At 36.8% G+C, this 26,162-nt stretch overlaps 1 protein-coding gene across 2 annotated transcripts in view; it reads left to right on the forward strand.

Annotated features, from left to right (window-relative positions):
• LOC114319521 (WD-40 repeat-containing protein MSI4) overlaps positions 1-26,162 on the forward strand; it is a 65,283-nt gene that overhangs the window by 37,774 nt on the left and 1,347 nt on the right. The window contains exons 10-12 of one of the 2 annotated variants that reach the window (XM_028266550.2): positions 7,616-7,689; positions 7,880-7,991; positions 8,121-8,195. In XM_028266550.2, the coding sequence (XP_028122351.1) occupies positions 7,616-7,689; positions 7,880-7,991; positions 8,121-8,195 (261 nt within the window). Of the gene's footprint in view, positions 1-7,615; positions 7,690-7,879; positions 7,992-8,099; positions 8,196-26,162 lie in introns of both variants that reach the window. The other variant, XM_082925389.1, reaches the window with a different exon arrangement.

Genomic DNA, 26,162 nt, shown 5'->3' on the forward strand with positions numbered 1-26,162 from the left:
GTAGAATACATTGGTTTATATAACAATCTAACATTAAAACGAAAAAAGCAACATGAATTATTTACTCAATTCATAATATATACAAAATATATATATTACCATATATATATAAAATCTAATATTTTCACACCCCTGCTTAAACTCAAGGTGTTTTAGCAGAAAACATTAAGAGTTTGCCAAGAAAAAACCAAAACCGAGCAGTGGTGTGAGTCTTGGTGAGGAAGTCAGGAAGTTGCATAGCCAAAGAGACGAAAGGAAGTGAAATAGAGGCAGACTGTAGATGCTAACAGACAAAATGACAATCAATTTCAATATGCTTTGTCTGCACATGAAGACAATGTTACGGGCAATTTGAGTAGCACTGCGGTTGTCTCAATAGAGAGGTCGGAGAAGACTGAGGTACACTCAAATCAGATAGAAGAAAACGAAGCCAGACAATTTCAGCAGTAGCATAAGCTATAACATGGTACTTAGCTTCGACAGTAGAGCAGCAACAACAGTCTGTTACTTGCTTTTCCAAGAGATCAATGAATCGCTAAGAAATACAGAAATTAGACGCGGACTTGCGATCAGTGATATTACCAGCTCAATCAGAATCAGCATAAGCCACCGAGTCCAAAGAGGAAATAGAAGACAACAGTAAGCCCTGGAATATAGTATCTCGAAGATAGCGAAGAATCTGAACCAAAGCAGCCTAATGTGTAGGACAAGGAGCAGAAATGAACTGGCTAATCACATGAACAACATAGGTAAGATTAGGGCCGGTGACAATTAGATAGACTAAGCAACCCACATGCTCTCGATATAAAGTACGATCATCCAAAGGGATATCATCAGTAGTGTTAAGTTTCACATTAAGCTCAATGGGGGTATCAGAAATCTTAGTGTCAGTAAGACTGATATGGTGAATAACCTCATTTACATACTTAGCTTGAGACAGAAAGTAGCCTTTAGGAGAAGAAGCTACCTCAATACCAAGAAAATACCTCAGGGGGCCCAGATCCTTCATTTCGTAGGTGCGGAAGAGATGCTGCTTAACCTCGAGGATAGTAGAAGAGTCGGAGCCAGTGATGATCATATCATCCACATATAGTAACAGGGCAACAAAAACCAGCAGGTGTGTGAAGGAGAAACAGAGCAGAATCCTGAGCACAAGGATGAAACCTAAGTTGAGTGACAACGGCCTGAAAGCAATCATACCAAGTACGAGGGGATTTGCTTCAAACCATACAAAGTATGCCGAAGAAGACAAACCTCTCCAGAGGAATGAGAAAGGTTAGAGGGGGGACACATGTAAACTAGGAAGCATGGATACAGATACGGGATACGGGTACGATACGATACGGATACGGTGATACAGCAAAATGTGAAAAATTAGGATATGGGTACGGCTAGGATACGTTCGTAAAAAATATAATTTTTATAATTTTTAGTAATGTAGTATGTATACAAATAAAACCTAAAGCAAAAGAGTACACCAGAAAGTAACTTTCAAAGTGCGAAATCAAGATGATTTATTCTTTTAACAAATTGAGAGGAATTAAAAATGTAATTCTAGGAATTGATTGAAACCCTTTCGCAAACACTGTTCAGCCCTCTAAACAAACACCTTGCATGCAAAAACCTTCCCCATTACAAAGACAAGAAAAATGAACATGCTAGGCTGAGACACAACAAAAACCAAAAAATAAAAAACAAAATCTAAAAAATCCATTAAAAAAAAACAGGGGCAACAACTTCTTCTTTACCAATCAATTTATAACCATAAACAAAACCTAGCATTTATTTATTTACAACTTTAAACCATTGTATGCGTGTAACAGAATTTTATAATACCAAATTGTAGCATTCATTAGGGTTCAATCAAACAGGGAAAAAAATCACTAACAACATTATAATATGCCTCCATTTTCAAAACTCAAAGCAGAGAGAGAGAGAGAGAGACGAACCTTGATCGACAACAAGGATGAGGACGGCGACTTGTTGCTGTTCGCGATTCAGAGACGATGACTCTCTTGTTGCTGTTCGACGTCTCTCTTGTTGCTGATCGATGACTCATCTAGGTAGGGTTTGTTTGATTTTTTCTGTTTTATTTTAGATATAGCTTTGTTATTTTACACTTTGACCCCAATTATAAGTTTCAAAATTATTTTTTCGCCCTGCCGTATCCTGAAAGTATCCCAAGTGTGTTTGAAGTATCCTCGCATATCCCAAACGTATCCGAAATTCAAAAAATTAAAAAAAAAATGGGATACTTCTTTGCTGTATCTGATACATATCCCACTGTATCGGATGCGTATCTGTATCCGATACGTATTTGATACGCGTACAGGGGCCATTTCGGAGTATCCGTGCTTCTTAGCATGTAAACCTCTTCAGTGAGATGGTCATCAAGAAAAGCATTTTTAACATCCATCTGATAGAGAGGCCAATGACGAACAGTAGCAACAGAAATCAAAGTATGAATAATAGTCATCTTGGCAACAGGGGTAAAGGTTTACTTATAATCAATACCATACTTCTGGGAGAGACTTCTAGCAACAAGGCGAGTTTTGTTGCGCTTAAGAGAATCATCAGAATTAGTCTTGACTTTATAGACCCATTTGCAACCAATCAGATTTTTGCCAGCAAGCAATGGAACTAACTCCCAATAGCTCGAACCTAATTAGGATCCTGATAGGCCTCCTTGTAAGACTGGGGTTCTGAAAAAGAGTGAATATCAGGCGAAAAGGTGCAGTATAAAGGAGGAAAACATGCTTTAGCAAAACCAAGTTTGACTACGTGTTTACGAATGCGAAGAGGATAATTACGGTTAGCAAGATTAGAGTCGTCAGAAGTAGGGGGATCAATAGCAGGGGCAGAGACAACTGGTGGAGGAAAAGCCTTGCGACGAGAATATACTAACAACGGAGGAGGAGGAGGAGGAGGATGAGGATGAGAAGGAGCAGGTGGGGGAAGACGAGGAGTAGAAGAGGAAACAGACTCATTGGGGTCAGGGGAGAGGGACTCATTAGGTGGGGTAGGACAAGGAGAAAAGGGAACAATCTCATGGGGAACACCAGAGATGTACTCATCAGGAGGGACCTCAGAAGGAAATAGATCAATATGAACCAAATCTTCTTTGTAAACTAAGACTGTGAGAGGAGGAAGTTAAAAGTAAGATAGACGTTCAAGAAAGGCAACATGATGGGAGACATATTAGCGACGGAAAACAGGGTCATAACAACGATAAACTTTTTGAGAGAGACTGTAACCCAAAAAGACACAAGGCAGGCCGGCAGACCTAAACAGTAATTGGGAAGTAAAGAAAATAGTCTTATAAGGAGACCGATCAGAAAGAAGGGGAGTAGGCATACGGTTGAGAAGAAAAGCAGCAGTAAGAATTGCCTTACTCCAAAATAGAGCCAGAACAGAGGTAGAGAAATTGAGAGACCTAACTGTCTCAAGGAGATGATGATGTTTACATTCAGCGTGACCATTTTGGGCAGCTGTATCAGTACAGGAAGTTTGGTAAACGGTATCTAAATTGGCCAAAATATTCCCCACCCAAGTCTGACTGTAATAATTTAATAGTAGATCCAAACTGTGTAGTGACCGTGAATTGGAAAATATGGTATATTTGGTAAAAGTCAGACTTATGAGTTGTAAGATAAACCCAAGTGTAACGAGTGTAGTCATTATCAAATGACACATAATATGCAGAATCCCCTTTAGTGAGAACAGGAGAAGAATCCAAGACATCAGTATGATCTAAACAAAATAGTGTATCAGATATTGATGTACTTTTACGGAAGGGTCAGGTTGTCATTTTAGTAAGTTTACACCCCCGACACTCGTTAAGTTGACTAGGATGGAACTTTACCCAATATAACTGACTGAGCTGACGACCGTAGGCGGTCAGCAAACAAATGTCCTAATTTGAAATGCCACAAATAGAAAAGACATGACAGAGAATCTAATTGCAAAGAGAAAAAGGCAGTCGAAGAGGTAGTCATAGGCAGATGCAAGCTCTCCAGCACATAGAGGTCTCCAATTCTTAAAATTTATTTATTTTTATTTTGATGTAAGTGTGATGTGTGTGTGTGAGTGATGTGTCAGAGAGAGGGAGAGAGAGTGTGTGGTGTGGCTGTGAGTGAGTGAGTGCGTGGTTTGTGATATAAACTGGTCGTGAACTCGTGGTTCACAACCACGAGTTCAGAAGAAAAGATTTTGGTCAAAAAGCGTGGATCGAAATAGCGAGTTCAAGAATTTTTTTTTATTATAAAATCGTGGTTTAGAACCACGAGTTTAAAAGAAATTTTTTTTTTGGATAAAATCGCGTTTTGTAACCGCGATTTCTTAATCAAAATCGCTTTTCGTAACCATGAATTTAAGATTTATCAACTTTCACGCGAAACGGGAAAAAATTTGTTGAACTCGCGATTGTGAACCGCGAGTTAGCTTATTCTGGGAATTCTTTCAAAACTAGGCTTAGTTTGGGAATTCCTGTACTATTTTAGCTTATTTATGGAAATGGCCCTCATTACTGCCCTTAGCACTGAGACAAATACGCTGACACACGGATACGACACAAACAGGCTAACACAACAATTTTTAAAAAATGCAGGACACGACACAGGGGGGCCATGCACAAAGTATATAGTTTATATATTTATTATAAAAGTCTTATGTATGAATGTTTTATTCAAAGACAATAAAAAAATGTAATATAATATTAATTCCCAACGTATAAAGGAGGAGGGTGGAGGTATTAATAGGTAAAAATTTGTATTGTTTCTCTTTTTTCATTGGATCCTCTTAATTATTTTGTTCAAATTTATAATTTGTACGTGTTTGTGTTAACCTTTTGAATTGAATCTTAAGTAGTCTATTGGTGATGCAAAGCGGCTAATGGACATGTGGGTCTCACAAGTGTTTGAAGTGTGTCTGGGTCTACATTTTTTTTCTTTTTAAAATAGTAATATGGCACATTTAGACGTGTGTCTAACATGAGATGTGAAAGTGTCCAATGAGTATCAGTGTCCGAGACGGGCAAGACACAAACATACCACCTTTTTAGAAGTGTTTGTGCTTGTTAGTTAATGCTAAAGCATTGAAATTTGTTTGGTCTTGGGATATAATAATGCAATGAACTATCATGCATCTTCACTTGTCATTTTATATATATTATTGATGAATTGATGAACTTGATGAAAATTGAGTAAATATAAAAGAATGATGAAGTTCGGTAGAGGAAAATTCCTTAGGGTGTTCGAATCCACTACTACTCGCATAACATGAGGCAATTGTAATCGTTCTTGGGAGATTAATTAGTGGATAATTGTGATATATTATATCATGACTACAAGTCATAATATGATCATCTAGAAAATTCATATACTGAAACTCTAGGCATAGACAATCTGCTTTTAGTTCAGTCTGTCTTACACTAAAGCTATTGCAGTAGGAATGGTCCATCTTCCCTAAGCATGATCTATCTTAGGATTCCAATATATGTGCAAATAAAACTATTGCATAACCATTCATTTGAAATCACAAAAATAAAACACAAGAAGTGAAATAAAACATTACATCTAGAAAAACCCTTAAATGTTATGCAATTATTATCCAAAAATAATACAACCCAAGAATTAATTACAAAATCTCAAATGTTTCTTGAGCAGGGTTTCATCTAAGCCCTAAGGATGAGAAGATTAGCTACACATGATTGTGGAAATTGTCATAACTCTATTGAAAGAGAACTTGGAAGAAAACTCTCTACACTTGATTTTCTATCACTCTCCTCTACTTCCTTTCCTTTGATCAACCCAACCTCCCTATTTATAGAGCAAATACATGTACAAAGTCTTTCCTCCCCAAATATTTTGGGATTTGCTCATAAATACAACGAACAATGGTTGAATATGAAAGATTTGGGAAGTCAAATTTAGTGACTAGTTGTTGAAAACATTGAGTTATGTCTGATCTTTTGTTCATATCTCTCTCCATACTATGAATTTTGACATGAGGCTAGTTCCATATGAAACTAGACTTCTAGGGCTTCAATTTAGACACAAGATTTGCATGGTTTGGACTTGAAATGAATGAGGTATGATTTTTCAAAATTGGTGTATGCAATCTGTCCTGTGTGCTGAATTTCATATTCTTTTCCCTGAATGTGTCTTCATTTTTGACCTCCAATATGGTTGAATTGAGAAACTATTGTGCGATAATGATTTATAGTCCTTTGAGTTAGCTTTCTAATGCTGTTTGATTCATCTCAATTCGATGTTGTATGAAGGAGATATGCCCAAAATACCAACTGCTGTGCAGATAACTTCCAACTCGAAAATTCGAGATCTTATTCTTAAATTTGATGGATAATCATAATCCTTTCTTCCAAAAATCTATGTAAGCTTTGCAAAATTCATCCTACTCATGTCATTTGAGTGTAAAGACTTGGAAAATCTGCAAATGCATTAAACAACACAAAAACACCAAATAACACAGGATTATGGACTCATGGAATGTATTTTCGAAAGCCTAAATATTTAATATTTCAGCACTTGTCACATCACATACTTTACATTTGTGTTTAGGATTCTGCATTGCATGGAAGTATTGGTAATTAAATGCACTGTAAGCTTGAAGGGGAGTTTTAAGTTCACGAACAGCTTGGGCTCTACCTATCTAATGCAGTTGTTGAGCTTGTGTAAATAATTGATAATTGGAGTTCAAGCTTTGATTTTTTGCCTCTTGTTAAAAGCCCAAGCCTGAGCAGGTCTGAGCTCGGTTCAGCCCGGTTTGTGAACACGATGCCATGGCAAGTCTGATTCTAAGTTATGTTTAAGAGGTATATAATCCAATCCTGTAAATAATTACATGTCAAGCTTGAATAGTGGTCTACTGGTTCCATTTGAGTTTCACTTCCATTCTAAACTTTACTTATCGAAAAAAACGAAAAAGAAAACACACTTTCACTCAAACTTTGCCTAACCGAGCTTGAACATGCTAATATCTAGCTTTGCTCAGTATGGTTCTATTGAATAGCTTGATATATGTTGTTGGGCCCGTTTGTTAACAACTGAAGCTTTTGGAACACTTGGTAACATAGTAGTTCATGGCCATATTTTTATAACGCTATAAAGGATACTGTTTGACACCCTTCTTCTAGGGTGTTATCTTTTGCCCCCTCGCCCCAAGGTAAATATGTATTTATGCTTGTACATATTCATAAGTTAGGCTTAATTTGCTTGATATTTTTTATGGCTGTTGTTGTGTTGTGATAGATGGGACTTAAGGCTTGGTTTGGTTTGGTTTGTTGTGTTGTGTTGTGATACATGTGATTGGTTCTCAGCCATTGGAGTGACTTGGCGCTGGTATTGAGGTTATGGTGCATATATTGGACAAAACCATTGTATGAGATTTTGAAAATAGAAAAATAAAAGTCATATAGTGTCTCTATATCTTTGTTTTTGATTACTTTTTATCGACTTGCTTTTTTTTTATTATTATCTTAATTCAGGTCCTTTTCATCCTTACTGATGACAAATTGTATGTGCCATTGATTTGTTGTTGTTGTTGTTGTTTTCTATGATGATATCCTGTTGGACTTTGGTGGTGGTTCTTGTTGCAGGTTGAGAAAGCTCATGATGGTGACCTGCACTGTGTTGATTGGAATTCGCACGATGTTAATCTCATTCTGACTGGGTAGTGGATTATGCTATGTTTTCTTCTTTAATTAATTTATCTATTACACCATAGATAATATGCTTACAATTTTAGTATCTCTGCTATGTAAAGGTTCTCTATATCTACAATTGAATGTTTGATTGTCCATGTCACTTGAGTGATGTATGCCCAGTTTTCTTATAGTTAATTGACCATGATGTTCCCTCAGGTCAGCGGATACTTCTGTTCGTATGTTTGACCGTCGAAACCTCACTTCTGGGGGAGGTGGATCACCTGTTCATATATTTAATGGTCACAATTCTGCTGTCCTTTGCGTTCAGGTGTTGGAGGATTACATACATTCATCTCTCTTGTTGTTTTATGTATTGAAGTAATGCATCTGCAGAAAATAGGATTTATTTGACTATTGGCTGGCAATTTTTAAATAGAAGCTGTGCATTTGTGTTCAGTGGTCTCCAGACAAGTCATCCGTCTTTGGAAGTTCAGCAGAGGATGGCATCTTGAACATCTGGGATCATGAAAAGGTTTGAAGCCTAAACTGCTATGTAGTGAAATATTGTTCTTATTGTTATTTTTCTTATCGTGAAAATAATACAAATTAGAGATAGAAAATTGAAATCCCAGCAACACAATGAGAAATTTGATGGAAATTGGATGGCAGAAAAGGATAAAGTGCTCTTACTGTATATTAGGGCAACTCCAGAACGGTAGCTAAACCCTCGTTTTAGTTAAAACTAGTGGTGAGGGCATCATGTGTTGCACAATTATCCATGCCCATATAAGAATGAAATTTGAATTGTGAAAGCTAAAAACTTTCAGATATATATAATTGTGTAATTCAATGTTCACTTGTTGCATGTGCGTTGCATGATTAGGCATGCTAGTGATGGGAGTGAAGCTTTATTAGGAAAGTTATGAAATACTAAAATGACAAAAATATATATATATATATATATATATATATATATATATATATATATATAAACAGGTTAATTTATAGTGAAATAAATAACACCATGATTAAAGAAAAGTATCCTTCTAGTAAGCATATTACAAAAGTTACACAACAAATGCAAAAAATGCTAAAATTTGACCATCCCAGCCAAGTAAAACAAACATAATAAGACCAGAAAATATTTATTTTCCATACATTAGGAATGACTGAAACATGAGAGCATCTCCAATGCTAAAATGTTAAAACAGTTAGTCAAAGCCAAATTTAGCATTTTTAGCAATGTTTCTCCAAGTGTAAAATAGCCATTTCTAATATTTTCTTCATAAAAAATCAAATCCAATTGCCATTTCTGGACCCCACTATGAAAGAGAGAGAGACTGGAGCTTTAGCCAAAATTTAGCATTTTGGCAAACCTTGTGTCAAATTGGCACAAAGTTTGGCATTGTCATATTTTCGCACCCTATTTGGTATGCTCATTGGAGCTTTTTTTTTTGGATTAAGTTGCTATAATTTAGTGATAGAAACTACTATAGAAATTGCATTGGAGTTGCTCTAAAAACAACTAATCTACAATGAAAAAAAAAAAATCAGAAACTTCCCTTACAGGTATGGAGGTGCACTCAACATTGGGTTTCAATTGTCAATCACTATTGGCATATTGGTAGCCAATTTGTTGAAGACCATAATAAGCAGCTCTTACTGTTATGGCTGCAAAGCCAGCCTGCAGAATAAGCATTTATACAAGAGGGAAAAACAATGAAAAAGGGTAAATTACACTGACCTCCCCTGTGGTTTGAAGAAATGCAAGCCCCCAGTTTTTACATAATTACACTGTGCTCTCTTAAAATGTAGATATGACAATAATGTCATATCTACATTATTAAGCATGCTTGTGATAAAATATATATTATTTACATGACTGGCTTCCGGATTCTTTTATTTAATCCTTATTAAGTTCATTTTATTTAATTAACTCAGTAATACAGTGAGCGGCTGCATGTCGAGAAGGAGAAAAATCTGGCACATTAGTCACACTTTTGGCTGTTAACTTAGCTTTCCTAGTGGAATCAGCCATATTGTGCGATAAAAAAGGTACCAGGAGAAGGATTAATGAAAAATAGGTTGTATCGTAGAATAGTACTACTGAACATACTGGTAACCCCAAACAAATAAAAAATATCACAAGGTTCGCTTACCATATCAGCAAAAAAGTGACCAACTCAAAGGAGAAGAAATACATCAACGTTAAAAGCGTAGAACGAAAAACCACCCTAGAGTGTCACAAGCAAGGTTCTGAAAAGCGGTCGCCGTAACGGTGGCGGTAGTGCGGGTGCGGGGTTTAAAGGTCGTAACGTAACGGTTGCGGTAACCGGAACCGTGAATGTTTTTATTTTTCGCACAATTTGAAAAAAACTTACCGATACTCTTTTTTTTTTTTTTCGTTTTAGAATCATATTTATTGGGTTTTAAAATAAATTTTGATAAATTTTTGTTAATTTTAAGTATAATCCAATATATTTCATATTTTTAAATCACTATAAAATGATTTGTTTACATTTAATTTCAATAATTAATGACTTTATATGTCACAAATCAATATTACACTTGTGGCAAAATTTTCTAGATAAAATAAACTAATCAATAAAAACTTACATGTATAAAATATATATTAATATATAATCATAGGTTTTATGTTTTTTTAGATATTTAAAAAAAAAAAAAAAATCACTAACTATTATAAGATAAACTGTTACAAAAATAAAAGAATAAACATACTTAAAATAAGAGCTAACACATATATTTTTAATCAAGAACTACCAAATAGATAATGACCACACAATAATAATATTTTTGTTTTCTTTTTTTTGTTGCAAACAACAGTTGGCACAAACAAACAAAACAATAAAAAAAAAAAAATGATTTGACGAGGCATCTAATAGTAACGAAACAATAATAATAATTTTATTATTGTTATTATTATTTTTTGCAAACAACAGCTGGTGCGCACAATCAAAATAATAATAAAAAATGATTTCAAGAAGCAGTTGTATTTGCTAGAAGTGTCTATGGAACTCCAACATTCATCATCAACAACTTAGATTAAAAAAAAAGAAAAACCTTTTGATTTCTTAGTAGATTTGCAAGATGCATCTTCTACATCAGTTCGTCATCTTCAACAACATCAGTTCTTCATCTTCCCTTTTCTCTCTCTCTATTTCTCACTCCTCCATCTTCCCTCTTCATCTTCAACAACATCGATTCTTCCTTCTTCCCTCTTCACTCTTTTTCGTTGAACTCAACTATCTTGCAAAGTAGATCAATCAACCATAAAGGTATGTACAAAATCTGTATAATATATATATATATATATTTCAGCTTTTTTTTTTTTGGACACTGTTTAGAACATTGTGTAACTGTGCGTAATGGGCTGTTACAGCACTGTTACGGCCGACACACCTGTGAATCTCAATCACACCGCAAAAGCGGGAGTAACACGTGGTGCCTACCGCCGCAACCGTTACGTAACGCTGCATTTTGAAACCTTGGTCACAGGGGTTGGGTGAACCTTTTTGGAGGATCAAAGAAGGGGTGTGGGTTACCCTAGAAGGGTCACAGATAAGTCATGAACTACCCTAGGGAGTCATGGGGCAAAGACGAGGCACTGCTGGTGATTGGGTAGTGGCAGAAGTGGTAGCAGTGGTGTAGGGTGTTGTCGGTTGAGCATAAAAGGAAGAGAGGAGGCGGTGGAAGGGTTGAGCTAGGGTTCGGTCGACTATGATACCAAGAAGAATTATGTATAATTTGGCATACCTCTCTTAAGGAATATCCACGTATATATATATATATATATATATATATATATATATATATATGCTGAAGGAGGTACATAAAGGAACATAAAAAAGGAAAACAGAATAAAGATTACATCATTCGAGCCTTGTGACCTGTGATCCATAAATCAAGGGATTCTAATTCCAACACACTGCATAGTTGAGGAAACAAAGGGCAACAACAAAGTCCAAAGCTAAAGATGGCGCACAAAATGGCAATCAATCTCAATATGTTTTGTTTGCCCATGGAAGATAGAGTTATGAGCAATATGAATGGAACTCTTATTTTCACAATACATAGGAGAGTAGGTGCAGAGAAGGAATGCCAAGGTCCACAAGCAACTAACACATCCAAACAATTTCGGCAACATGCTGCAATAGTAGCCATAGCATGATATTCAGCCTCAGTAACTGTTAAGAGTAGATGAAGGGTAGTTGTGCAATTGTCTACTTGTCACTTATTGATATAAATATACCTAGTTAGAGAGGACAAACTAATTTGATTAGGTTTTGTGCCTCCTAACATCATTCTTTTCTCCTCTTCTCTATTTCATCTTCTTCCTTTCCTCTTAAATTTCTTCTTTTATTTTTAACTTGGTATCAGAGCGCACACAATTTCTATGTTCTTTCGTCTTCCTAGTTATCCTTTCACTATTCGATAATAAAAATAAAAAAAAATAAAAAAAAGTTCTTGGATACTCTTATCACCTTTAGTAGTAGCCCAAATTTCATGCTCTAATTGATAAACCTTGGCAAAATTCAATTAAAAATACAAATCAAAATGATAACACCAAATTTGCTTCGCAAAGTTAGCAAAATGGACACCAATAGACTAATCTACAAATTGTTAGGGTTGGTTTAGTTGATGATAGAGGCTGAAATGTGTTGCATTGAGGCCGTTAATTGATATTTCTTAATCCTTCTATAAATACAACTTGATGCATGTTATGAATATTTGATCTTAATTAAGTTAGACGTGCCTAAGGTGCAAAATCAGTCGAAAAGTGAAATTTGTCAAGGAATTGACTCACTGCACGTGTGGAGGATCATTCCTGCATGTGTGGCCCTTCGCTAAGCTGCTAATTTTTCATTGCAGTAATCTGCATGTGCCCTCCGCATTGTCCGTACATGCAGTGCCACTTCCGCACATGCGGTGGACATTTCCTGCATGTACGGATAGAGCGATCCCCCTTGTGTAGGTAGGGATGGCGAATTTCTCTATTTCCCTGTTAGTGCACAACTTCCTTTTCTCTATTTAAGGACCTTCTCCCTCTTAGTCGGTGTGACCTAGGGATGCGTGCCGTGATTCTAAAAATGACCTGTTCTATTGAGGGAGTATAAAAGGAAAGAAGAAAAGCATTTCTAGGGTTCGAAAAGTTTTGGAAAAAGGAGAATCTAGGGTTTTGATAAGGCTTGGATTTCAAGGTTGGAAGTGCTCTCTGTGAAGCGAAGTCCCACGTCGCTTAAATATTAAAGTAATATTAATCATATAAGCGTGAGGTCACCTTTCCCTTAATAGCTAGTTTTTGGGGTGAGTTCTACCCAAGACCCTTTAACATGGTATCAGAGCCTGAGTGCTCAGGGATGTGTAGGGTGTGTGTCCTTGCTTGCATGTTGCAAGTGCTGTCGAGTGAGCATGTTGGGCGTAAGGGAGAGTGTGAAGCAAAGTCCCATATCGTCTGAATATGAAAGTAATATTAAGCACATAAGCGTGAGGGCCCCCTCACCTTAATAGTTAGCTTTTGAAGTGAGTTCTACCCAAGGCCGTTTAACACTCCGATGGCGGCTTCATCTTCCATTTCCTCTTCTCTTTCCTCCATGAGTGGCTAGGCTCCATTTTTCTAGGATTTTGATGAAACCCTAGCCAAGTAAATGGGATGTTTCCTTTGGTTTTGGTTGTTGTAATGGTTTGAACAATTTGTATAGATGTTTTAGAAGTTTATTATTACTTTTCTCTTTAGTGTTCTTCATTCTATGAATGTTGAATGCTTTTCACACAAATGCTTTTCACATAAATGCTTTATTTGAGTTCATCTTCAAAGTATGAGACGAATCATACTACGAGGGACGAGTTGTGTTGCTACCTTAGTATAGAGCAAACGACTTGTACTACTTGAGGGTACGAGTTGTGTTACTACCTTAGTATAGAGCAAACGACTTGTACTACTTGAGATGATTCGTATCTATATGTTGAACGTGACAATCCTTTTGATCAATGTTTCAAACTTGTAGTTGTGAAACATTAGGGGTAGTTCAACTGTATAACAATCAATTTTCGACTTCAAACCCTATTTATGTAGCTAGTGGTGGATTCATTTCCCTAAGATTTTTCTCAATCTTTCAATTGTAATATTTATTTTTTATTGATTTTGCATCTTCATTTCAATTCTTGATTCAATCTTTATCAACCACTTTCGTCAAATTAATTTAAGAATCTTGCAATTAAAATTGGTTTAATTTCACATTAATCCTTGTGGATCGAGACCTAAACTTATCTCTATTCTATGGAATTGGAATTTAGTTTAGTCTTTATTTTTGGTGTGCTAAACGACCCATCAGTTTACATTACTTAATAATTTCTTGTAATTTTATTCATTATTTCAATAATATGATAATTTCATTCTCCAAAACCTAAGTTAACATGGTATCGTAGCTTAGGTTGGGAGAGGTATAAATTTCTCCGTTTGCATTTGGTCCCCATTTGTATTATTTCTTCTTTTGTTTGCATTCTTTCTTCTGTCTCTATTTAAATGTTGCATATCCACATGCAAGACGGTGTTGAACGTCAGGGAGGGTATTAGATATAGGTCTTGGTTTAAGTCTCCATTTGCATTTGATTCCTGTTTGTATTCTTTCTTAGCTCTATTTAAATGTTCCATATCCACATGCAAGATGGTGTTGCACATGAGGGAGGGTGTCTGACATGCATTGTTGAGCCCATTTTCTAGTAGTGATCTAACAATGGGATTAGCTTACTCGTTCTTATAGTAGTAAATCTGCTTCTCAGATGAAAATTGATTTTGTTGGATTAATGTTTCTCTCTACAAATGAGCTCTACGTCTGACTCTAAAAGTCAGGAATGATGTGATAAAGGTTGTAACTCACTTAGCTGGAGAGAAGAACCACATTTGAGCTATAGAATGAGAAATGGTGAAATAGATCATTGGAAACCAACCCATGGCACAACAAATGAAGGGCAAAAACGTGATAACACTAGGCAAAAACAGGATAACACTACGACAAATGACTGCATATACTTTGGAAAAGTAGACCATTGTAGAGAGAAATGGAAAGGTCAAAATTGATAAAACGCTTTAATGCAACGAGTGAACAGTGCGAAACACAACTTGTGCTTTTCTCATAGGATATGGATATTGACAACTAACCAAACTCTACAAAAAGAGGTCCAACAAACAAGTCAAATGACTGGTTAGAGCAACTGCTGCAATGCTAGTCAAAATATCTATCTAAAATTCCATTTTTCTATTTAGCTTGCTACTTTTGCAATATACACTCTAACAAGGCTCTCTACTTTAGCCATATTCTTTCTTCCATTTGTCATATTTTTCCAACGACCATATTTTTCTAAACGGTCATATATTTCTAACGCTTACACTTTCCCAACGGCCATATGTTTTCTTCCTTTGTTTGTTTTTTTTTTTTTTAAATATGACTACATTTTTCTAATGGTCATATTTTTCCAGTGACCATATTTTTCTAAACAGTCATTTATTTCTAACGGTTACATTTTCCCAACGGCCATATGTTTTCAATGGTATAATAGGTCCACACATTTGCAAATTGTGCTTGAAGCACCCCTAATGCACACTCTACATCCTTCCTTGTCGCCTTTTTGGGCAGCATCAAAAAGTTTTTTCTTATTTTCTTGTGGAGATGGAATTGTTTTCACAAATGTTGACCAGTGAACCCACAACTTTCGCCAACTGTTAACAATCTAGCAATGTCATGATTGTTTGGTCACCTTAAATATTCGTCATAAAAAATTTCGACTACCTCTTGAACAAATTTTTTAGGCTCTCTATCGTAGTGCTTTCGTTAATACTCACATATTCATCCACAAAATTGGCTGCTACTTCATAAGCAATCATCCTAAGTGTAGTGGTCATCTTCTGAGGTGAAGACAAACTGAGCTTTCCAACACAAATTCCCCCCCTCCCCCCCGGCGGACAAAGTATGAATTGTGCTCTTTCGGTGCATATAGAAATCGGAGAAAAAGAGTATGATTCATCTGAAACCTCCTTTGAAATAGATTGGGAGGATATACTGGTGATACAACAAAATAGTCAAGAAAAAGCCTTTCATGGCCTTTAATAGGGCCATGCTTAATGACCAAAAGACCTTGAACAAAACACAATGTGAGTTTCTTTTTCTCTTGCTAGTAGTTCTTCATTCATAGTAATACTAATATCTTTGAACATCTCTAACTCATCACTAGAGAGAGAGAGATGAACAAAATATGATTGTTTAAAAAATATGGTCGTCGAAAAAAATAATGGTTGTTGAGAGAGAGAAATGAAAACAAATGGTTGTTGAAAAAATGACTAATAGAAAAATATAGTTGTGTTTCAAATAAAGAGAGAATGGAAGAAAGAAAATTCTAAAAGATGATGGCTTAATTAGAGAGCCTTGTTAGAGTGTATATTGAAGAAATGGCTAGCTAAAATAGAAAAATGGATTTAGGATGAGTTCTGCTATTAGCAACCCCACTTATTACTTTGGACCCCCTATTTTTTTTATTTTATTTATTACAATAATTTCAAATGAAATTACTAAAGATGATATCAATTATTTTAGGACACTACATCTCACAATTAAGCCTACACACCCACTTAATCATAAGATAGGGTTTAAAAGAGCACCCACCTCTATCACCACCTACACACTTTAAAACTTACCCACCCTCAAAATCATGAGAACCCTCCGACGACAAAATTCGACGGCGACGGTAGCAGCCATTCAATTATACACACTTCTTCGATAATGACAATGAGTGGAAGTTTTTCTTGCAACCACGATTCCATGAGACGAATGGAGTACAACATTGTAAACTCAGAGGAGGTTCATAGCTTGGATAATATTCGCGGCTGGGAGGAGGTTGGCCTTGTAATAGTAAGTTTCTTCAAAAACATAAACAAAAATGGTAAAAATGATTCGACTTCAAAAATACGTAGGCGTTTAAGTTTTCTAAGGTTTGGGAACATAGGGCTGAACATTAGTCATTTGTTCAGAAACACAGTCTCGAACATGGGTTATTTGTTAAGGAACACAGGTCTGGACAAAGGAATTTCTTAACGTTTGATGGGTCAAACTTGTGCACATACGCAGGAGACATTTTCTAAGGTTTGGGAAAGCAGGGCCGAACATTAGTCATTTGTTTGGCAACACAGGCCCGAACATAGGTTATTTTTTCAAGAACACAGGTTTGAACAAAGGAATTTCTTAAAGTTTGATGGGTAAAACTTGTGAACATACGCAGGAGTTTCACATTTTCTAAGGTTCGGGAACACAGGGCTGAACATTATTCATTGTTCGTGTCATGACCCCCGACTAGTCCTAAATAAGATGGTGTAGTGATCGGCTAGTAGTCCCGGACTACTAATGGCCTAACTAGACAAAAGCAAGTTGGACTCTTAACATAATTGAGGCAAAATTTTTCATTTCTGAGTGCAGAAGCCATTAATTGCTTATATTGAGTCCATTTGAAAAATCCATTCAGAGCAGTGCATAACTATATAAAATGAAAGCATGCATTTATCTTAGACCATCACCTTACATTATTGCATGATTTAAATGATAAAATAAAATACAATACTTATGACATAACTTTACCAAACCAACACAAGCACATAAAACCGACTTTTAATCAACTTCTCTATACCTGAACTCTTCATCACGTACATATATATATATATATATATATAAAGGAGAGAGGTGAGCTATTGCCCAATGAATAGTAATACAGTAAAGGTAAATGAATGAATACCAACGAGCTTTAAAACATAGCATCAAATCATAGTTTGAACATAGTTTTAGCTTGGGCAAGATATTGCATAACTTGACTTGAAAACATATACATAATGATGAGTATTCCAAGGATTAACAAGGTGTTATTGGTATTAGAGCCCCAATAACTGGCCTCACCCAAAGGTGGCAAGTTACATACCCGCGCGCGGTAACAACATGATTGGATATTCCCCCAATTTTGGGACATGATTGGTTATTCTCCCAATTATGGGACATGATCCATGAATGTTATCTTAATACATGATATAAGAATATAGGATGTTCATTCATAACAAAACAATAACTTAACTTTCATAAACATAGCATAGGTTTTGCATTTCAAATCATAGTTTTAATAAACATAACTTTACTATACTACTACTCACAAATGGCTCCTTGAATAAAGGGTTTCCTCCTCCAAGTGCTTGACCTACACAAAGCATAAGCAAGACATTGGAAACATTGTAACTTGCAAGTTTTAACCTTAACTCAAGTGTCCTAATCTTGTCTAATGTTTAATAACTTCTTTCCCAAATTGTTCAAGGCTTGATCATAACTTAGCTTGTAAGAGCATCTCTAATGGAGCTGCTAAAGCTATAATTTAGCAATAGTGAAAAAAAAAAGGTCTCCAATGGCCTGGTATTCTTCCTGCCAAATATAGCAGGTGCCATTTATGCTGTCAAATTTGGCAGGAAGAATAGTAGGTGCCAAACATGTGACATCATCAAAGATCAACAGATTTTTGGCTCCAAATCAGTTGAAGAAACAAAATTCGTCTCAAATTTTTTGATTTTTTTTTTCTTTGCAAAGTTTGCAATTTTTTTTTAAAAAACAAAATTCGTTTTGAAAATCTTCTTTTACAATTTCACAAATTTCAGTGAAGAACAAATTACAAATTTCTAAAATTTTAGAATGATCATCAGTCAACTCAAATTTCACAAATTTATATAAATTTCTGAAGTACTGATAAATGAATTTAGAAGATAAATACTTGGATTCCGGCATGATTGATGAACTCGTTGAGCTCCATTGAAGTTTCCAGACTGATTGAGCTCCATTGAAGTTGGAACACCGGTGTTCCATTCCATCGAAGTCGGCGATCGGCGCTGGTGGTGGTGATCGAAATTAGAGAGAGAAAGAGAGAGAGAGAGAGAGTCGACTGTTGGTTTGAAGATGATCAGCAGTGGTGGTGGTGATGATCAACCTAAAGATGGAGAGAGAGGGGATAGAGACTTGGTTTGTGAGGAAGAAGAGAAGAATGAAGATAGAGAGAGAGAGAGAGAGAGAGAGAGAGAGAGAGAGAGAGAGATGCTCAGCCTTGGGTTTGATGAAAATAAAGATGAGAAAGAAAAGGGAAAGAAAGCTGCCGAATTTTCTAGAGGGTCAATCTCAGCCGTGGATTATCCTTTGATCCAACAGTTTGGATGGTCCGAATGAGCACAACGGCTCTATTTGCAGTAGTGAAAAGAAAATGCCTTTTTGTATTACAGAAACAGACAATGCCTGTTTGAAAAAAAATGGCTTTTTTTATTTTTATTTTTTATATTTTTAATAATAGCATTGCCAATGCCTTTTTGTATTACCAAAAAATAATTTATTTATTTATTTATTTTTTATTTCTTATTTTTTTTGTAGTGGTGTGTTTTTTGGTGAGATGAATTATATTTAATTTTTAAAAATTTTTTCTATCTTTTTATCTTTTATTATATTTGTCTAATCGGGTATAATGTAAATATATAATTTTTTTTAGAAACAGTTTAAAAAAGGTCACAAAAGACAATAAATAAATATAAAAAAAAAATGACTAAAAAACCTATATCTAAAATAGCATATGACTATTGGAGCACCATTGCTTTAATTTGGCAATTTACTATTCATTGCCAAATTATAGCAATGGCAATGCTATTATAGGAAATACCATTGAAGATGCTCTAAGCCTCTAGATTAATTAGAGTGTTTTGCTTAATGCTTCCTAATTCATATTCAAATTATTTAGTGTTTAAACCCTTAAATTCAAGTCTTAGTCAAGGCATTGAAGAACCTAGCTTACATGTACAAACATAACAAATCGAATGCCTAAACTTGACTAAACGTTTCCTAATTTTCTCTTATGTGTCAAGTGTTATTCTAGGCTTAATTTAAGTCTTAGACAAGTACCTAAACAATGTTAAACTCATGCAGGGAGTGTCCTAGGTGACTGAGGCTTTCGATATAAGAAAACGGGCAAAAACAAGGTTGTCCGCACGTGCGGAAAACAGGGTCACACATGCGGGGGTATGGGGCACGTGTGGGCCTCACGTGCCTTTTTTTCAGAATCAAAAATTGGGTTTCAAGGGTTGGGCCGCACGTGCAGCCGTGGCTCCTGCACGTGCGGAAGTGGTTGCTATGGTGATGCTCGAGTTCATCTCTTATTTTAACTCATTTCTTTCCATTTCCTTAGCTTGGGGACCTTAAAAAATGATTGTAAAACATGCAAAATTAATGGACAAACATGAAAGCATGATGTTTTCTGTGAGACCCTGAAAATCTTCTCACATAGATTGTAGAGATCTAACGAAGAGATAAGCTTTGCCCTATAAATCTGCAAAGATTTAGGCGCCACCCAACCGGGGATGTCGGCTGGAGACACTCTGATGATAAAGTTAGTGACATCAATCAAAGAGAGATGATGAAGAACTGATGAGAGTGTGTCTGCTGTTTGGTGTTGAGGGATGAGGCATACCTTACTCCTTGGGATGCCCTCCTTTTGTATAGATGTGGGTGTGATATTTGCTTGGTAGGTATTTGTTTGGTGGGCTTGCTTGTTTGGGCAAGGCCCATTATCAGGCCTTGTTTGGGTTAGCCCCAATAAGCTGATATATTTTTTTGTGACTCCCACAATTGTCCGAAAACTTTCATTGTCTGCGATAGAAGGAATGAGAGTTTTTATTGCCGAGTTACATTGTTCAGATAGATGTTAGGTTTCTTGATAAAGAACACTTTGGATAAATGAATAAAAACTAATGAATAAATGACTGTATGAATGCATGCATGCATGCTTGAATGTATGTGCAAATATATGTATAACTATATGTATATAAGGGAGATGGGTGAGTTAAAGTCCAGTGAGCAATACTAGTATAGAGAGATTAAATGAATGATGTCTATCATAGTACAAAATTATATCACATGAGTTCCAAACAAATCATATCATAAGCGATTACTTGTCATATCAAAGTTCACAAAGCATATATATATATATATGTGGTATGTCCAATAGTGCACGATGGGATCATATAGGTCTAATAGGGACCCCTTGAGTCTACATCAGAGATCTCTGTAACGATTGGCCACAGTATTGTTACCTCTGGGCAAGGGCTGTAGTCCGCAGTATTATAACCCCCAGGCGTGGGCCGTAGGCCGCGGTATTATAACCCCTGGGTGAGGGCTGTAGGCCATGGTATTATTATCTCCCGAGTGAGGGTTGTAGGCCGTGGTATTATAACCTCTGGGCGAGGAGGGCTACACTATGGATGCCACAATTACTATATGTATGTTTTGCTCTGAATTCGAAGACCTTTGCTGATGGAGCTCCGTGCTGAGTGCGAACATTATGTCGTATTCGGAAACTTTTGTTGATTTTAAGTCGCGACCAGTTGCCAATATTGCAAGGATTTTAAATAGTGCATCCCGTGTTATTGATTGCCTAGCATTGCTCTGTTGTCTAGCATATACTTGCCCCAGTGTTTTTGAATGACAGGTGTTAATCCAAAGGAATGCAGATTGGACATTGGCCAAAAGTGCCGAACGAGGCTGGCTGGTATATAGTCGTCGAATTTGGTATTGAGCAAACTCTAGACGTGGCAACAAAAATGGTGTTTGAGCTGCGATACGTGGCACTGCATACGAAAGCAGCAAATTTGTGGTATGTAATTTGAAAAATTAGATCGTACGGATGTGTTCAGAAGGCGCCAAATAATTCGAAACGACTATTAGATTGTTGGAATCAGACTCCTGATGGCGTAGTTGTAGCCAATATGGATTTGACGGCTCAGATCCATTGAGACTTTTGCTTCGCGAATCACTGGATAATTTCTCTTATGTATGCTGTGTTAGATAGCTCGACTCAGCTTGATGGCTTGCAGCCTGGCTTGGTGGCTTGGCAAAAATATAAGTAAAGTTGTAGCCAACAAGAATTGAACCCACGCCCTTGTGAGGAAGGCATTAAACTTAACTTTGCCACCAGAGACGGTGGTGTTTGGATTGTGCAAGTTTTGTGTTTGAACGTGATCATTAGGCAGCGAATATGGGATGGAACTTAGCCGTAATGCACTGAATAATTTCTGAAGTTGGCCAACTCAAGTCATCTTCTTCGACAGAATAATGGCATCGCTCAGCGAACTTCGACGGGCTCGTACAGCTTCATTTTAGCTCTAATTTTGACATGGTTTATTGCATTGGACTCGTCTCAATGAGTACTTCACACTGGTGTGGTCAAAACTTGAGCCTGACAGTTTCCAAAATTTTAGTTTTTTGAAAATGTGGTCCGTTTCACAACTATCGGCAGACTTCGGTTAAATTTGGCTATTGGTTGGTGAGTCTGGACTCCTCTAGTCGGCACGAACCTTTTGGTATATTTAGATCTTGATATTGACACCTCCAAAATCTTCGACCAATTTGAAGCCGAGATGCTAGTTTTATGCCTAGACGACTTCGCGATTGTAGCCAACACGATTAAGGATATATACATCATGCACCATTTAAGTGATGACGATTGTTGCCGATGAGCGCGGCGATGGAGTTGTGGTGCCATGTGTCCCAAAAACAGTCGAGTGGTTGTGCGAATTTCAACAAGTTGATAGCCGAATGACGTATGTGTGTCCGAGTAATGTTGATGCACTGCTAATTAAACCATAAGATTATTACAGAAGAGATAGATGAATTAATAATAGTAAACGCACTTGAGCTATATATATATATATTTTTTTGTTGGTGTTTAAGATGACAAATTATGCGAAGCCGAATGTAAAAGAAATTCAAGTTGTGGGTCCTGCCCCAGGTGGCAGTAGAAGGCCAAGAGATGAATGAATGATTGGTGAAGATGAATGATTGTGGCCTAGCTCCAGAAGCTTGCTGTCAAAATTGCATGTTGATCGGACACGATCTAACCCTTGATCTATCATTTAACGTCCTCGATTTGCCAGTTTATTGATCCCAATCTGAGACTCGGAATTTGCAAAATTGGACTCCAAAAATGGATTCTACACGGCGAAAACCTCAAGGGTAGTCATGCTCAAAGTCATCGGACCACCCAATTAACCCTAATGCGCTAAGATGCAACGGAGCACCTTGCGTTGAGAAGGGCACGATAAATCCTAATGTCATCTTCTCCATGAAATATAGAATTTCTAAATTCAAACTCCTGACTTTAAGCCCTTGTATATCCCTTGTTTTAAGTCTGATTGGCCTCATTTTTGTGGCATTGGATTCATCTCTTGGCCTAGTATTCATTCTATCATTTAGACATCTCATTTTGCCTTTGTTTGGATGCCGTTGGACCTCCGAAAGTGGACCAAAAACAACATTGTTCTATTACTCTTTTTTTTCTCTTCTTCTTTTCGACTCTTGTCTCGGTTAAAGTGTGGTTGGCTGAAGGAAGGTGTTTGGCAAGATGTGCTCTTGGCAAAATGTGCTCGGTGGTGAAGTGTGCTTGGCAACGGAATATGCTCGACAAAAGAGCTTGGCGAGGCTCATGATGGGTTGTTGAATTTGCACTCGAATAATTGGGGCCAGCTTACTTCTCGGCGTGAAAATTAGTTGGCGAGGTGGTGGCTAAGGTGCGATTGTAGTTATCACCGTTCGTGACTGACATGTTTCGGCTTTTCAATGTTGTCAAGTAAGAATATTGGTGAACTTGATCTTGGGTCTAATCTGGTGGCTTCGCAATGTTAGTAACTCGGCAAGCTCATTGTAATTATCAATTGTGAAACGGGTGTTGTGGTCGCCGAGAGCAATAGTGTTGCAATTGTCGGTATGGCTTGTGGTCTACTAGGGGATTCAAGGTGTTGGATTCCGACTGTTGAAACAATTTTCCGAATGAGAAATACTTCGGATGTGTAGAAAGTTAGTGCTCCATTCTACTTGGCGTGGTTTAGCATTGGTGAACTTTAGCTTTCCTCGCTGAGCTTGGTCAAGGTGGCCAATGCCTTAGCTAGAAAACGGGTTTTATTGCTGGATGACGATATTGCTGAGTGACATGGGTGATCTTGCCAAAGAACCTTAGTGTTAATCAGGGAGGCTTATTTTCAGCCTTTCATCGACGCCGAACAACCTCATTCTTTGCTGAGATTGTTTCACGATTCGGTTTGGTGAGTTCGGCACATATGGATGATAATATTATGCTCACAGAACCTGATTTTGACGATGGGATGTGATACGAGTTTGGGTTTGGAGTACGTTAGGCATCTTGTAATTCTGGTGGTGGTCCGAAGCAGTGAATTATCTTGCCAGGAACAATTCTAGAGAGAGAGAGAGTCAAGACCCAATTGTAGAGCTACTAACGTCATCTTGTTTTGTGAATCTTTCTAAGCAATATTGATATTCAACAAGGGTTTAATCAAATCTATGAGCGTAAATAGATACATACATAGACATACATATATATATATATATATATGTATATATGTATACATGAACTTTAGCAATAAACATAATTAAAATGAAAGAAGCCAAAGACCCAGTTGTGGGTCTCCTTTTTTAGAAAGAGATTGGTTAATCTTGGTGCTCATTGGTCCGAGCACCTCGAGTGTCGTATTTATTCTTTTATTCGTTGAATTCTTTAGCTCTTTCCACAGACGGCGCCAATGGTGAGACCTTGAAAATCCTCTCACATAGATTGTAGAGATCCAACAAAGAGATGAGCTTTGTCCCATAAATCTACAAAGATAAGCGTGGTCGGCATCACCCAACTGGAGTTGCCCGCTGGAGACACTCCAATGATAAAGTTAGTAACATCAATCAAAGAGAGATGATGAACTGATGAGATTGTGTCTGCTGTTTGGTGCCGAGAGATGAGGGATACCTTACTCTTGGGATGCCCTCCTTTTATATAGATGTGGGGTGTGATACTTGCTTGGTAAATATTTGTTTGGTGGGCTTGCTTGTTTGGGCAAGACCCATTGTCCGGCCTTGTTTGATGGGCTTGCTTATTTCTCTTGCTTTCTCCTTCTTTCTCTCTTGTTCTTGTTCTTTCTCTTCTCTTCTAGTTCCTTCTCTTTTCTGCCGCAGAATTCCTCCTTCCTCTTTTGGTTTTATTGAGTTAAGGTAAGACAAAAGTTAGATAATACAAAAAGGAAGATGCTTGTTTGCTTCACCTATGTCTATGCTTCACTAAATCCTAATTTATTTGCTTGACTTAGCTTAATCAAGGTTACCTTAAGTATTTTATTAATTGTCCCATTAGCTTAATTAATCGCTCTTAGTCTTGATTAATCAAGGTTAATCTCCAATTAATCAAGTCTTAACTATCTTTAATCATGATTAAGCTTAATTAATCCTACTCAATTAACATTAATCCTGTTTAGTAAAATGACATATAGTATTAAAATAACAAGCACATTAGTCTAAGATCCTTGAGCTCCTTGAGCAGTGAATAGGGTAATTCAAAACTTACTAAATTCGACCTAGAAATCATTCCCTAACTCTTAATACAAGATGTAAAGATTTCCATGTTCAAAGCTCTTTATTAACCTAGACTGTCAAACTCATTCTCAAGTAATTATATTCTTTGGGTTGTCTTATCAATGCATGTTTCTTACTTCTAATTCTCAGCAAGTCTTGATTCAGGTTGACATATAACATAAGGTAGGGTTTAGGGTATTCAAGGTGGACAATAATATAGTTATAGTATGTGGCATTCTTTGGGGTGTTACAGTTCAGCAACATAGGCCCATAGATAGGTCATTTGTTCGGGAGCACAAGTCTGAACAAGGGAATTTATTAAAGTTTGATGAATCAAGAGATAGAGATAGAGAGAGATACCGCCGTGAAACTTAAGAAGATGGGTTTCAGATCAACAGAGAAGCTTCTCTTCACATGCAAAACTTCTCTTTCTTATGAGATTTGCCGTGAGAGAGCGATAGTGATACCGTCGTGAGAGTGAGAAACGTGATCGACAGGGAGATCTCCACGGTGACGTTCAAATTTGAACTTTTTCAGTTTTGGGAGATGAATGGTTTCTGAGGGTGGGCTGAGAGGTGTGCATTTTAGTGGTTGTGAAATTTTTAGAAGGATAATTTTGGCATTATTTGGGGAGGGGGAGGAGAGAAATTTTAAGGGTTTTAAAATTTATAAGTGGGTGGTCCAAAGAAATGGGGATCCAAAGTACTAAGTGGGGTGCTAATAGCATCACTCTTTAGGATAGCTTTTTTGACTGGCATTGCTGGAATCCCTCTTAGTATGATGTCATGAGCAGTTCATAAAAAAAAATGCCGATTAAGTGACCTTTAGCAAGGGAAAATCCTAACAACCTTCACAAGACATTCAAGAGAAACAAAGAGGACTAAATTTTGTGAATTGACTAGCAACTGTGTCACTTTGATTTCCGCTTGAATCTGCTCGTGAGCTATTTCTTGTCACGCTTTTGCTCATTTAAAGTTTGATTCTCAATTTGAAAATTATCTGTTGAGTTCATGTTTACACAA

This window comes from Camellia sinensis, chromosome 4 (genome assembly GCF_055761805.1).
Source record: "Camellia sinensis isolate YWXY chromosome 4, ASM5576180v1, whole genome shotgun sequence".
Taxonomy (NCBI): Eukaryota; Viridiplantae; Streptophyta; class Magnoliopsida; order Ericales; family Theaceae; genus Camellia; species Camellia sinensis.